The sequence below is a fragment of the Molossus molossus genome, unplaced genomic scaffold (genome assembly GCF_014108415.1).
Source record: "Molossus molossus isolate mMolMol1 unplaced genomic scaffold, mMolMol1.p scaffold_m16_p_13, whole genome shotgun sequence".
Classification (NCBI taxonomy): domain Eukaryota; kingdom Metazoa; phylum Chordata; class Mammalia; order Chiroptera; family Molossidae; genus Molossus; species Molossus molossus.
Window position 1 is genome coordinate 48,207,347 of NW_023425348.1, and position 15,685 is coordinate 48,223,031.

Sequence of the window (15,685 nt, forward strand, 5' to 3'; positions counted from 1 at the left end):
ATATTTACACCAGCAGTGTGAATAGCTCACTTTACAATCACTATTCATTCTTATGGGAGTTCCTAAAATGCACCCTTCTTTTTAGTTGCAAGGTGAAAACGATATGACTAACCACAGATTTTTTTCTTACTCCCGTCTCATCAGCTTTCCCTTACAGTTGTAGTGAGAGTACAAATTAACCAAACCTTGATTGTTACCAGAATTATCTACTTTTAAATTCCTTAAGTTTTTTCTTAAAGCCACAGTCAGAAGGATGTTTTTATTAGATTAAATTTGTAAGATAAACTAATAAACATGTTTTGAAAAGACACTGAACGAATACATATTCAGGGAAGAAATGATACTGAAATAATCTTACCTTCATTAGGTGCTTACATATGTTAGAAACAATATTAAACACTTTATAATCATTAACTAACACATATATTACTTTTTTTTTTTTAGAAACAGTGCTAAACACTTTGTAAGCATTAACTTATAATGCAGGTATTACTTTTTTCTCTTTTACAGATGTTCAGATAGGTTAAATTGTATATAACTTTAACTTACAGAGGTAGTAAGTGAAATAACTGAGATTCAAATTTCTGGTTTTGCTGATCCTAGAATCCAAGAAATTTATATCAAACAATTATCAGAGGAAAGAAATAAGTAGAAAAATAGGGCCCAGAATTCTCAGTTGATTTTAGTCACAAATAATTGTAGAACACATTCTCGAATCTGTTTGGTCCTTACTCCATAGATAATAGGGTTCAGCATAGGAGGGACCAACAAGTACATGTTGGCCAACAGGATGTGGGTGTGGTGTGGTATATGCTTACTAAAACGGTGGGAGAGGAAGGAGAAAAGAGCAGGGATGTAGAAAGTGAGGATGAGACAAACATGAGACCCACAAGTGCTGAGAGTCTTCAACCTGGCATCCTTAGAAGGGAGACTGAATACAGTACGGAGTATCTGTACATAGGACAGAGAGATGCATGCCACATCAGTCCCAACAATTAAGATAATAACTGCCAAACTATAAAGACTATTGATAGAAATGTCAGCGCAAGCCAATTTCACCACAGCCATATGCTCACAATATGTATGGGGGACAATATTGGTCCGGCAGTATGGCCACCTCCATACCAGAAAGGGATGTGGTGTCATTAGCACTAATCCATGGAGAAGTGCCACTGTGCCAACCTGAGCCACCACAGAATTTGTGAGAATAGACGAGTGTCTCAGAGGATTGCAGATTGCCACATACCGGTCAAGTGCCATGGCCACAAGAAGCCCTGACTCCACCCCAGAGAAAGCGTGGATGAAAAACATCTGAGTGAGGCAGGCATGAAAGTTGATTTCATGGTAATTGAACCAGAATACACCCAACATCTTGGGAAGAGTGGAGGTTGATAAGATGAGGTCTGTGATGGCCAACATGGAAAGAAAATAAAACATGGGTTCGTGAAGAGCAGTCTCAGTTTTGATGATATAAATGATGAGTATGTTTCCCATGAGGGCAACAACATACATTGAGCAGAAAGGGATAGAGATCCAAATATGCATGTCTTCTAAACCAGGTATGCCAATCAGGATGAAGATACTGGGGTTGGTGAAGGTAGTGGAATTAAAGTCAAGCATAATGATTCAGGCTAAATGAAGACATATGCTTGCTCTCTTTCCTTCTTTTGTCCCTGGAGTGGTCAAAGGCAATATACTCTGATAAACATACAATATAGAATTACTCCTTGTAAAAATACAACCAAGCAAGTTTATTCAAATTTTAATTGCCCCTTGGTGAGCCTCTCTGAATTTAGAAGTGTTTCATCCCTCATTGCCAGATGCCAATCTCATTGAGAAGTAGTTGGAGTAGAGACAATCTTTGGCTCAGAACCTTCAGAGTATTCAGCCTGCTACCAGGTGTTTTCTTTTTGTTTGTGAAAACCAAGTTAAGTAAACACCCTGAGAAATAACACAGGTTCCTCACATCCTAAGGCAATGGGGAAAAAAACCCTCTAATATCACCCTCATTAAAAAGTACACATCCAAAATAATTATGGACTTTGAGACATTTTGCATGAGGTATATTCTAAATCAATGATTTTCCATTGGTGTGCTGCAAGAATTTTTAAAACATGCAATACCTAGTTAGTCAGGGTCACTGACCTCTTTTCCTTTAGATTGCCAAAAACAAACGAACAAAACACCTCCAAAAGCAAGAACAAAGCAAACAAACAAAAAACAGCCAATACAACAGCCATCTGTGTGAATGAATTATACCTATTTCTTTTCTTGTCAGACCAGCAAACGATAACTTTTTTTGTGTGCCACAGAATTTTAGTTATTAGTTTATGTGTTCTATGAGATGAAAAAGGTTGAAAATCACTTTTCTAAATAGGTATTTATCAAAGCAACTTATGAAGGAATAATAAGCTTTCCATGTCCACAATACTTTTAATGACGAAACTTTTTGAAATGTGCCTCCTTAATGAATTTTTGGCCATAAAGCAAAGCTTCTAATCACTTAAATAGCTCCAAGACAGCCCTGGCCAGTTTGGCTCAGTGGTTAGCATTGGCCTGCGGACCAGAGAGTCCTGGGTTTGGTTTCTGCTAAGGGCACGTGCCTCAGTTGCAGCTTGTTCCCGGTTGGGGTCGTGTGGATGGCAACCAGTTGATGTGCCTCTCTCATGTTGATGTTTTTCTCTCTCTCTCTTCCTCTTCCTCTCCCTCCCGCTCTATCTGTGGTTAAATGCAAAAATGTCCTTGGGTGAGGATAAAAAAAAGAAAAAAAGCTCCAAGATAGCAGCAAAGTCATTGAGACAGTCAAATTACCAGTATGCTGCCTGGATTTTTTAGTATCCCTAGAAAAATGTGGCTTGAAAAGATGTCCATGTTTTCATATATATGTGATTTAATGGTTACTCCTTTGTGGCTATCTATCTATCTACACACACACACACACACACACACACACACACACACACACATAAATTCTGGATAAGTGCCTCAGAGGATTGCAGATTTTATATAATATATAAATCTTCAAAAGACTAATCATTAAATACTTCTTTTTACCAAGTTTATATTGAGATGTTAAATGTTAACTATGGAATAGGAGCTTCTTACCATACCTAAGAATTTAGAATATACTGTACACTTTGGGAAAAAGAATTGATGAGCTCTAAATCAATCAAATAATCATCAAGATTTGAAATTAGTAATAGTTGCTACTTTTTATGTCATAATATGTGTCACAAAAAATGTCAAGTCATTAGCAAGCACTTAGTTGCTGATTTGTATATTATGAGGTCACCGTTATTATTTTTAATTTATAAAAGGAGAAACTTATACTTTACATAAGCTTAATACTTCTCCAAAGCCACACAATCAGCATGTGACAAGAGATAATACACCCTGGTTTGCTCCAAAATATCACCACTGTTCCTCTAACATATGAATCAAAATAAAGAGTAAACTGATGTTAATGTTGTTCACAGGTCTTATCGTGAATGATTTTCATAGGGCACTTAGAAACAATAAGGACATATGTTCTTGGTTATTGTTTTATAAATGTAGTTTTATGGATTAAGATAATTTATAACAGATCCATAAAAAATCTAATTCTTTCTATTCTAACATCTCAGTTGATATCAAGATGTTCATTGTGAACTAGTGGTATTTTATTTCTAAATAAATTATCCTTAACCCCAGAGAACACACTTGCATATACTTCCTTTTCCAAAGTTTGTACCAGTTGACTGGTGAATGAAACATTCTAAAAGAATGGTTAATGAAGACCTCAAGAGAATCTTGATCTAACCTTACAAGTGGCTTGTTCCATGTGGCAGGGCTATACTAATTTACCTGTCAATATGAGGCAGTCCAAAGAAGTCTCTAACTTATCTTCAGAGGGATCACACTGTCAGCCTCTGCTGCATGTTCTCAGTCTATTCACAGCACACTGGAGTCTCAAGAATCCACAGTAACATTAAATACTTATTCCTTATTTCTAGGAAGTTCTTCCTCACTAGTATGCTACAGCCCCATCATCATTGCCTCTCACTTCTTTGTCTTGAGAAAACATACATGAGTTTCTGATGCCTCCAGATTAATTGTGTTGTGTTGAATCAAAGCCAGGAACTCAGAGATTTGAATCATTCCCTGTATGGAAGGTTCAGGCAGATTTTATAGCCACACTTGGGGCAGTCCCAGGGGCTCAAACTCTGCAACAGATGTTTCTTCACCTTCTGCGAAGTGTGATTCCTGAGGGAGAATGTATTTTCTCTATCACATGTCATCAGTTGGTAATGAAATTTGATGTGAGTGAGGCTAAAGAAGATTTTTAAAGAAACAGTTTTATACAAATGCCTCTTACCCGACTAGCAGTTACAATTAGTCCAACTAAAACTAGTTCATTTAAAATGAAGGACGTAGCCATATAGGGAACTTAGCTAAGAAGGCAACACAGGCAGAAAGTAGAAAACTAGATTCCTGATACTGGCAGGCTTAACATGCATGGTTCTCTTTCTCTTTCTGTGTATAAAATATTCATATGTATGTATATATACATTCAGATATATGTAGTTCTATACACACATTTGTATACACATTTGTTCACACATATGTATATAAACATATACATATACACACATACATACTCAAAAATTATTGCACCTATAAGAAGCATGGTGATATTATATATTACCATCAAAATAGATATACACACACCTATATGCATTTGTGTATGTGAGTGATTATAATAATTTGATGTTCAGTAAATACTTATTAAATGCCTACTATGTACCAGAGTTTACTTATTAAATGCCTACTATGTACCCAAGTCTATGTTAAATACTTTGGAAAACAGCCCTCAATTTGGTTACTCTTTTAATCCATTTTAGTTAAGGTTCTTTGGTAAACTAATGATACTGGTCCATGAAATGAGACAATTTTATACTATGACCCTTGATTTTGGCAGTTTCTTGGTTTTTCCCTCCCCTTACATCACCTACCTCTGGGTGACCAGAGGTCTTGGAGGTATTTTCTGTTGCCCATGCATGATCTTTCCCTCTGGTGGCTTTGAAGCCAGTGGCCTATGCTCAGACTGACCCAAATCAATTTTGATTTAACATCAAGGCCCAACCTGGCACTTTTCTTTTACTTTACAAAAATTAGGTCAAAATGGATCATAGACTTAAATATAACATTCAAAACTAAAAAACAAAAAGATAACATAGGAAAAAATATAGATGACCTTGGGATTGGCAATGATTTTTTATTGAATAATTGATTTTAGAGAGAGAGGATGGAAGAGAGAGATAGAGAGAGAGAGACTTCAATTTGTTGTTCCATTTATTTTATGCTTTCATTGGTTGTTTCTTTTATGTGACCTGACTAGGAATCAAACCTGCAAACTTGGTTTACCCAAATGATGCTCTAACCAACTGAGCTATCCAGTCAGGGTGGCAATGATTTTTTAATACAATACCAACTGCATGACAAGAAAGAAATAATTGCCCTGGCTGGTTTGGCTCAGCGGTTGGAGCGGACCAGAGAGTCCCGGGTTCAGTACCCGCTGGGCCTTAGTGGCTAGGGGCACATACCAAAAAAGAAAGAAAGAAATAATTGATAAGCTGGATGTCATTAACTTCTGCTTTGTGAAGGAAACTATTGAGAGGATAAGATGACTAGTCACACACTGGGAAAAAAGATTTATAAAGACATATCTGATAAACAACTGTTTATCAGATCTTTTAAAACACAACAAGAAAATAACCCAATTTAGCAAGCAAAAGATCTAAACAGACACCTCACCAAAGAAGACATACAGATGGCAACAACATTTTTTATTAGAGAATTGCAAATTAAAACAACAGTGAGATACCAAAATACCTCTATCAGGAATATCTAAGATAATGACAGTTCCAAATACTGATGAAGATGTGGAACAACAGGAAATCTCTTTCATTGTTTGTGAGAATGCAAAATTATATAGCAGCTTTGGAACACAATTTGGTAGTTTCTTACAAAACAAAATAAACTCTTAATATACAACTGAACAGTCATACTCCTCGGTATTTATCCAAAGGTGTTGAAAACTAATGCCCATACCAAAATCTGCACATGATTGTTTATGGTAACATTATTCATAATTTTCAAAACTTGGAAGCAACCAAGATGTCCTTCAGTAGGTGAATAGATAAACTGCAGTATATCCAGATAATACGATATTATTCAGCGCTAGACATAAATGAGCTGTCAAGAGATGAAAAGATATAAAGAAATCTTAAATACATGTCATTAAATAAAAGAAGCAAATCTGAAAAGGCTACATACTGTTTGTTTCCAACTCAATGACATTCATAGATCCAAAACTATGGATCCAGTAAAACAAAAATCAGAGGTTTTAGGGGCTGGGGGAAGAAAATAACAAACAGATGGAGCACAGAAGATCTTTTACTGCAATGAAACCATTCTGTATGATACTATAGAGATGAAGACATGTGAATGATACATTTGACAAAACCCACAGAATGTACAATACCAAGAGTTAACCTTAATGCAAACTATGGGCTTTGACTGATAATGATGTGCCCACCTAGGTTAATTGATTGTAAAAGATGTATCGCCTTCTGCCTTCATGTGGGATGTTAATAGTAGGGGAAAGTGTATATGTGAGGTATAAGGAACTCTCTGTACCTTCTTCTCAATTTCTTTTTGAGCCTGAAACTGTTCAAAAAATGAAGTTTATTTAAGTAAATATATACATACATAGATGATAAATAAAAATTTTACAAAATGAATAGAATGTCTAGCAAAAGACAATATGTTCAATCATTTCTAATATATTTGTATCAAGCAATATTTTTGTGAAACTAAAAAATGATTGGATATTGATATTGGAGTTATCCTAAACATTTAAAAAATTATAAAGTAAACTTTGAGAAAGGTTATAATACATAAGTTCATTTAAAATATATGTTCCATTTTCCAAAAATTTTAAAACCACCTACACTTGCTTTATTCTAAGATTGTATTACAAATGCAAGTCAGAGAAGGATGAAAAGATAGACAACCGGTGAACTAGAGAGAGGCCTTTGATAGCATATAAGGACTGGACGAAGAAAATAAAAGTTAAGTAAGGGTCTAGTGTAAAGAAAGTAAACATAGACTGTCCATATTATGAAAAATTATATAATTTATATATACTCAAAACATAGTTTCATGAAAAGATTACCAAATGCCCATTGTTCTTTTATTCATATATTCAATTAATTTTTAAAAATTTTCTTTATCTTTTCAGTGCTCATCAAATTAAGAAAAAATTCAGCAGCATAATGAAAAAAATATATAGTCATTGTCATTACGAACACATTGACATGATCTATATCATAAAGCCAAGGTAAGAACAGATGCTGCAGTGGGTGGGACGGGAATTGGAGGCAGGTGGTTTAAATGTACAAACTCCCAGTTATAAGGTAAAAAAGTACTAGAGATATAAAGTACAACATGAAGACTATAGTGAACCCTGCTGCATGGTATATTTGAAAGTTGTTATAAGAGTATCATAAAAATAAAATATCTCTCATCACAAGGAGAATTTACTTTTATTTATTTTTTATTGTGCCTATATAAATGGTTAACTAAATCTTTTGTGGTTATTTCACAATTATGTGAAACAAACCATCATGCTGTATATCCTAATTTACACAATGATGTATGTAAATTATTTCTTAATATAGCTAAAAAAAAGTAACAGATGCTGCACATCTCAAAATTAACCCATGTTGTTCTTAAAAAGTGACTTTACTGAGGAATATTCTTGTTGGAGGGGAAGTTGTATGCAGATTTCCACTTGACAACCATAACTTTCTATTTCTTTTCCTTTCTTTTTGTTGTTTATATTTTTTCCAAACTGAGATTTTTTAAGGTATATGTTATTATCAAGGCAAAACATATCCTAACTTCTATCTATGGCACATAGTAACTTCTATAAAGCCTCTACATTAGTTAGCAAAATCAAAGACTTAATTATAAGCTAAAATATTTTTAATAGGGAATTTTCCTCAATCCTTGTTCATTTTTTATGTTTGAATTCATATAACATTGACATTGTTCAAAGTCAAAAACTTTATTAAAAGGTATAGTCAAGAATTTCTTCTTCCCTATGTGTTTCACCACATGCTCACCACCTATAGGCAACAGGTATGTAAACCTTAGTTTTGAAGTTTATTCCTTCTTGTTTTTCTTTTGGCAGAGACACACATATACTTGTATTCTTATTTACTCTTATTTCTTGCACAATAGCCTTAGCTAAAATATTTTTTAAATACCAAAGGATATTTGATAAACTAAGCCTTAATCATAGTCCCAGTTTCTTAAAAATGGAAGAAAAGTTAAATTTTTCAGATACGTACTTTACCCCTGATTATTCTTCTACCTTTAGCTCCCAGATCATTAACTGTTACAAGCAACAATAACAACAGAAGGCTGTCTTTCTATAAATTTGTATTGACTTCTATATATCAATCATTCCAGGTCAACATGTGTGTGTATCTATGCCAATAAATAATGGAATGAGCAAATGCTTGTCATTAAAAAATAAATATCCTGAGTGTGATATATATCTTGGACATGATTTTACATGCTGGGAAGACATCAACTAAGAAATGAACTTATACTGAAGATAGACATATCTCTCACAAAATAGTCTACAATTGCCATGGCCCAGTTTATTTTATATATTAAACATACTCTTTTTGAATAAATATGACCCAATATTCAGCTGGAAAGTTTCTGTCTTCTTAGGTAATAAAGATTTAATGAATTAAACAAGACCATAGTTCCATGGCATCACCTGTCTTGCTGGTTAGTTAAAAAAAATCTTACAAACTCAAACAAGTATGTATGTGAAGACTTCAAGAAACCTCTTCCAGATACTTTTGGTTTTAACACCATAGATGATAGAGTTCATCACAGGAGGAATCAGAAGGTAAATGTTGTCTATAAAGATGTAGATGTATGGACCAAGTCTGTGGGTGATAAAGGAGAAATAGGCAGATATATAAAACACTAAGATGACCCAAACATGAGAGCCACATGTGCTGAAGGTTCTGAGCCTGGCCTCCTTTGATGGGAGAGAAAACAGAGCATGACGAATGAGGATATAAGAGCAGATTATCAATAGGCAGTCTAGCCCACCAGTAAGGAAGGCAAGAATTAAGCCATATAATATGTGGATCCTAGTATTAGCACAGGCTGGTTTGATCAGGGCCATACATTCACAGTAGGTGTGGGCAATGACATAGGCTTTGCAGTAGGGAAGTCTCATCAGTAAGAAAGGATGAGGAGTCAGCAGGATAACTCCACGTAGGACAATGGCCAGACTCAAAGCCACGATCACTCCATGTGTCAGGATGATGGAGTGCCTCAGAGGGTTGTAGATGGCCACATATCAGTCAAAGGCCATGGCCAACAGGAATCCCAACTCCAAAGTGGACAGAGAGTGAATGAAAAATATCTGGGTGGGGTAAGCTTTATAGTCGATTTCTCTGCCGTTGAACAAGAAGAGGCTGAGGATCGTGGGAGGGACAGTGGTGCAAAGCATTAGGTCATTCACAGAGAGCATGCAGAGGAAAAGATACATGGGTTCATGAGGACTGGGGTGTGTCTTGATCATAAATATAAGAACACTATTTCCCATCACAGCCAGTGGATAGACCAGGCAAATAGGGATGGAGATTCAGACATGAGAGCCTCCAGCCCTGGGATTCCAAGGAGGGGGAAAGTAGCTGGGTGGACATTGGTTGTATTTTGAATTAACCTTTTCAATGTCAATAAACCTGCTCTAGCCTAAGTGTTGTCAAATTATTTTCAGTAGATTGAGCATAAAATATACTCTCTGTTTGCACGTGATACATATTTTATTACAAGCAGGGGTAGAAAATTTTGTGCCCAATTCAGGTATGTGAGGAAGAGATGTAGAATTAGCCAGTAATATTTGTTTTAAACTTAAAATCAAAGGTAAAAGAGAGAGTGGACTCTACCATAGGGGAGAAAAAAGAACAGGCCCTAAAGCAAAGATGTTTTGCCCCATATCTCATTTACTCTCCCCTATATAAATACCACCTAATAAGTGCTAGAAATATAGCATGTTCTTATTAAAATGGGTTATCATTTTTCTAAATGTATAAATGAATAAGAACAAAGGAGGCTGATTTTCAAGTGAGAATTAGAAAGTTATTTCTCTGATTATATCTCTAAAACATGTTTTAACCTATGAGGCCCATTTTTTTCTCTTCATTGGATAATTATTTATATATAAACCCATTATAATTAAAAAGAAAATTTCTAGTTTAGATGAAAACAGTTCTTAAACCTGGTATAAGTCAAATTATATGACTCTAATCAGATTGATAAGCAAAGACACATTTGAATGTTTGAACCATTTTAACAGAGCATGATTTTTAGTTTTACTTGATCACTACGTTTCTATCACTTTATAAAGTGCAAACAAGGCATCTAGCAATATTTACCAGACAGATCTCAATAGTGGTGGCCTAATATCCACTATCTCAGAGTATAACTAATTTCATTTATCAATATTCTTAAATATCTTTAAATCTCCAAAATATCTTGTTCAGCTGTTCATACTAGTGAGTCCTTAAAAAATGAGCGCATTTAAATAATTCTGTTGTAGACAAACAGCCTACATTTTGAATTCCCTAAGGGGGACTTTTTTGTTTGGCCCACCACAGTCTATTTTTGAGACCCTGTAAGTGCCCCTACAATTTAGCCACTAAAGTAATCAGGGCTGGCACAGCAGGAGACATTCCTGACCCTGCTTCAGCCCTATGGCTGGAGTCCATTTGTTGCTCATTATCCTTGCTGTGTAGATTGTTAAACTTTTAAATTCCTCTCTGTTTGTCTTCTCCAGTAGAAGTGCAGCTGCCTCAGGCAGGCCTACCTCTCCACCTAGCTGGCCTTCTGGCCTGGCTTGAAGTTGTTTCTCAGGAGGCTGTTAAGACAAACAGTTGCCTCCCACTTCTTCCTCTGAACCTGCAGGCCTTTCAAGAGGGTTGTACAAAATGAATGCCTCATGGAAATGGCTGTTGATGATCTAAATGACATTATCTTTCTTTGTTCCTCTCTAGAGTGTTCTTACTGATTGGAAATTGAAATGCTTTGAGAGGTTTGCTGTCACCAGAGGACCAGCCTCAGGAACCAATAATTAAAAAGTCTGAGGGCAGACTTTAGGGTCATGATGGTGACTGTTATTTGTACTTTGGTAAACATATTCCGATTATAGAGGCAAAACTTTCTCTTCACAGCATGAAACTGATTATAATTTTTATAATTACACACTTTGAAAAATATTTGTTTTTATTGATTTTTTTTAGAGAGGGAGGGTGAGAGAGAGAGAAACATTGATCAGATGCCTCCGGCACACCTCCTAATGGCGATGGAGCCTGCAACCTGGGCATGTGCCCTGACCGGGAATCGAACCAGAACCTCAATCCATGGAATGTTGCTCACATTTTCTAAAAGTACTGTTATGAGTCAGTAAGGTTTAGAGTAGCAATTTTTAACTGTTTTCATCTCCTGGCACATATAACTATTAGTAAAATTCTGCAGCACACCAAAAAACACATTTTTTTGCTGATCCGACCACAAAAAGTATAATTTTGATTGATTTTTAAATAAATGAATGAATGAATGAATGAATGAATGAATGAATAAATAAATGTAATTACCTACCATTTTTGCCCCAAAGTGATTTTTTTAAGGTTAAATATTGTTTTATGAAAAATTTATTTCATTTATATATACATTAAAATTCTCATATGTGTGTAAGTATGTGTCCACATGCTTATATATTCCAGGGCCCAATGCAACATATATTTTTCCTGGGGTCTCTGTCAAAACAGTTTGCAAAACAGTGTCCTAGAGAATCTTCTGAATGTGTGTCAAATGATGTCTGTACAAGAGTGTTCGCTGCAGTGTTGATTGAGCCCTAGGAAAGAATCTGAATGGCTTGCACAGAGTCCCCTATAATTCACCTAAGCATGAAGCACTTCCTTCACAGCAGTTGTCCTTTGGTGAGCATTCACATGCACACAAATATTCTCTAACTTTGGGCCTATTCAGAGCGGTCCATCCACGTACTTCCTCATCAAGCCTTGTCACCAAACTTCCAGTCTTATTCAATACCCCAATTATCAACTACAGTCCCGCACATCAGTGTAAACCCTGACTTCGGTCCTCTGTACTTCTTGCAAACATGGGCAGAGAAGTAAGATGCATTCATCAAAGTTCTCACTGCACAGATTTCCCTTTCCCCACTGTGCGTCAGGACCACATCCAATTGGGACTGTAATAAGCACAGCCTATTTCCACATGGTTCCAGTACATCGTGTAAGCCCTTCATTACACCAGACTACTCAGTCTTTCTCCCAAGTTACCGGATCATAAGAAACTCCCAAAGAACTCACACGTGTGGGTTGAGGAACAGGTACCAGTATAGGGAGGACTAAAAGCCCGATTTTTGCATATATCCTTTCTCTTTGATGGTGGAGTTCTACAGCCTACACTATACTTTATGGCTTAGTCAACACTCAGTGGAGGATGAGCAGCTAAGGTCACAGGATCATCTAGAGTCTCATGGTCAGTCTCTACCAGGGCCATTACAAAGCTGAGAGCAGTTTCTCAAAAAGACACTAAGTACTTGCAGATGGAGGCGTGCATTAGCTTCAGCCATAGGGTCCAATGATATGATTCTCTTATCAGAGATTACTGCAAACTCCATATGGCACTGAGATCTGTTAAAGACACATGGAGCACCATTGGATTCCCTGGGTCACCAGAGCTTGCTGTCACACAATTGAAGAGCCTTCTTTACTCTGTGTCCTACTAAGTACTGGCTCTTTTTCTTTTTACCTATAAAATGGGTCGTGCCCAGCTGGTATGGTTCAGTGGATTGAGCCGCGTTCTATGAACTGAGAGGCCTGAATTCCATTGCTGGTCAGAACACATGTCTGGGTTGCAGGTTCAGTCCCCAGTGGGCTGTGCAGGAGGCAGCTGATTGATGTATCTCTCTCGCATCAATGTTTCCATCTCTCTCTCCATCCTCTCACTCTAAAAAATCAATAAAAACATATTTTAAAAATATGGTTTGGAACAAGATACCCTCCTGTGACAAATTTTATCCTCAACGTCCAAATTGGCCCACCAATTTGAGATTTCGAAGTATATAACGAGGGAAAAAGATATTTTGGAATTTTATTTGACAGGTAAATTTCTTTTTTATTAGATTTTAATTGAAAACTGCCCTTTTAGCATCTGGTTAAAGATACACTGGCTTTTGGCCCTGGCCATTTTGGCTCCTTAGTTGAGCATCAGCCTGCGGACCAGAGAGTCTTGGGTTTGATTACCGCTATTGGCAGGTACGACATACGCTGCCTTCCTTTGGAGCCATAGAGAAAAAGATGTATTTACTTCCTGTCACAGACCTTTAAACATGTGAAGACATCTGGTTGTTGTTGTTGTTTTTTTTTTCTTTTAAGAGACGATGTCTATATGCTTCATCAGCTTACTTTCCTGGATATTTGCCAATCTGTTCATGTTTTTAAAATGAGGATGCTGGAGCAGAACATAGATTCTTATGATCTTGACGATATATATTACTTTACAAAATCTTAGAGACTTTCTTCAAAGTTTATCATATCGGAATTCCTTTTGACATACCTATAGGTAAATATTTCCAACAGTCTTACCCTAGAACATAGTTGCTGAATGAGGTCACTTTAATCATGAGAGTTAAGTTTAAAATTTGTAAATATTAAACAGCTTTGTGAGAGCTATTCCATAAAGCCACAATGCTTTTAATGGGAAATACAGTTTATAATAATAGGGAAAAACATTATCATTTATACTTAAGAGCTAATTTTTAATTGCATGTTGAATTTCATGGCCTATAATGAGAGAAAATAAAATCAAAACAGTAATTTGCCAATACATTGTAACCAGAAATAGGCATTGTTGTGTGTTTAGAAGACTTGTGATGTAATTATTTGCAAAGCATGTTAGACTTAGACTTAAATGGACTTTACACTTCACACAGAAACATAATTGCATAGTTAAATTTCTTAACAGCATTATTCCTGAGTCTAATCAGAATTAGGCACTAAGGTCAGAACTATTTCTAGAATCATTTTTCTTAAGCCCAGACAGTATCCAATGTATCCCTAATACAAATATACAAATATAGAAAAGCCGAATGTCTAGTGATCCAGAGAACATGGCATTTCAATTACTTCAGCTAACTCAATGGGTTTATTTGTTGGTTTAATATTGAATTATTTAAACTCACATTTGAAATTTAATGAGTTGAGTTTTCCATTGTATTATAAATTCCCTACATGGACACTATATTTAAAAACTGTTTTCTTTCCAAACATGTTTGGAATTCTTATATTATACTTTACTCTCTCTATTTTTAATAATAATAAAAACAATGAGGGTAGCCAACATTTATAATGTGTTTACTATGGATCAGAAACTATAGTTAATGCTGTAGTTGTGTCAGTGATTTCTAACACAGTTGATGAACTGTAGGAAACATTTTAGAAATTTATTGGTATATTTTTGGCACAATTTGGGAGGCTCTATTAGATTTAGCTAATATGAAACAGAGCGAATCCTCCTGCAATACAAAAAGTAATTCCTTGGTACTTCACTTCACACCCTCCCCAAAATCTTCTGAGTCTGAGAGAAACTTCAGATATGCTACTGAATAATGTGTAGTTAAAAAAATACTATACATTGTGCAAAGTAAAATAAAGCAGTCAGAGAAAGACAAGTTCCATATGATTTCACTCAATCGTGGAACGTAATAAACAAAGTAAAAAGCAAAACGGAGAGAGACTCATAGATTGAGCAGACTGACAGCTCAGGGTGGGAGGAACTTGTGGGCAACTGGAGAGATTGAGCAACAAAGGAAATAAAAAGAGGAAGAATTCATGGAGGAGAGCAACAGTGTGGTGTTGTGGAGGGGAGAAGGGTGTATGGAGATGGGAGAGGGTATATGGGGATACATGGTGATGGAAAAAATAAAATAAAACTTGAAAAATACTATAATGTTTTGAATGTATAATTTTACCTTGCTTTGTATTTACTATTCGGAATGTAGATTTTCTTTATTACCTTGCTTTACTTGATATTGTAAATTATCTTGTCATGCTTTTAACAAGTAAACATGCACTGGATATTCTAGAAAAGTAACTATCATGTATATCAGAGAATATTGTATATTTTGTGTTCACATTATGAATAATAAAAGTTATTCAACATTTTTTATTTTTTCTACAAAAATATAATTTTTTTCTTTTTTTAAAACTACATCACCAAATGCAACATTTCACATGGAGTTTGAGTAATCCATAAAATACACCAAGATTAACTGGCATGTATAAATTTCACATTCACTTTTATTCTATGCATGGGCACAAGGACCTGACTACTTTATTATGTCATCTGGTACTGTTATACAGAAGTAAATATGTTGCTATTTTTAATTTTATATTATTCTTTGGAAATTATGTTGTTTTGTAAAAAATGTACTATATTTGAATGAGAAAGGATACATAGACATTAGGAAAATTTGTTACATAATGGAGAAACTATATTTGATTATGTTCAGAATTATTAA

The 15,685-nt window shown here is 35.4% G+C and overlaps 1 protein-coding gene and 1 pseudogene across 1 annotated transcript; both read right to left on the minus strand.

Annotated features, from left to right (window-relative positions):
* Positions 1-672: 672 nt before the first annotated feature.
* On the minus strand, positions 673-1,620 carry LOC118628215 (olfactory receptor 52E4-like). Its single transcript, XM_036259032.1, has one exon. The coding sequence runs from the start codon at positions 1,618-1,620 to the stop codon at positions 673-675; it is 948 nt and encodes a 315-aa protein (XP_036114925.1).
* Positions 1,621-8,872: 7,252 nt separating this feature from the next.
* LOC118628562 lies at positions 8,873-12,406 on the minus strand (annotated as a pseudogene).
* Between the last annotated feature and the right edge of the window lie 3,279 nt (positions 12,407-15,685).

Bases quoted from the DNA above. Each gene is read 5' to 3' on its own strand.
- LOC118628215 (XM_036259032.1), bottom strand. From the start codon at position 1,620: ATGCTTGACTTTAATTCCACTACCTTCACCAACCCCAGTATCTTCATC.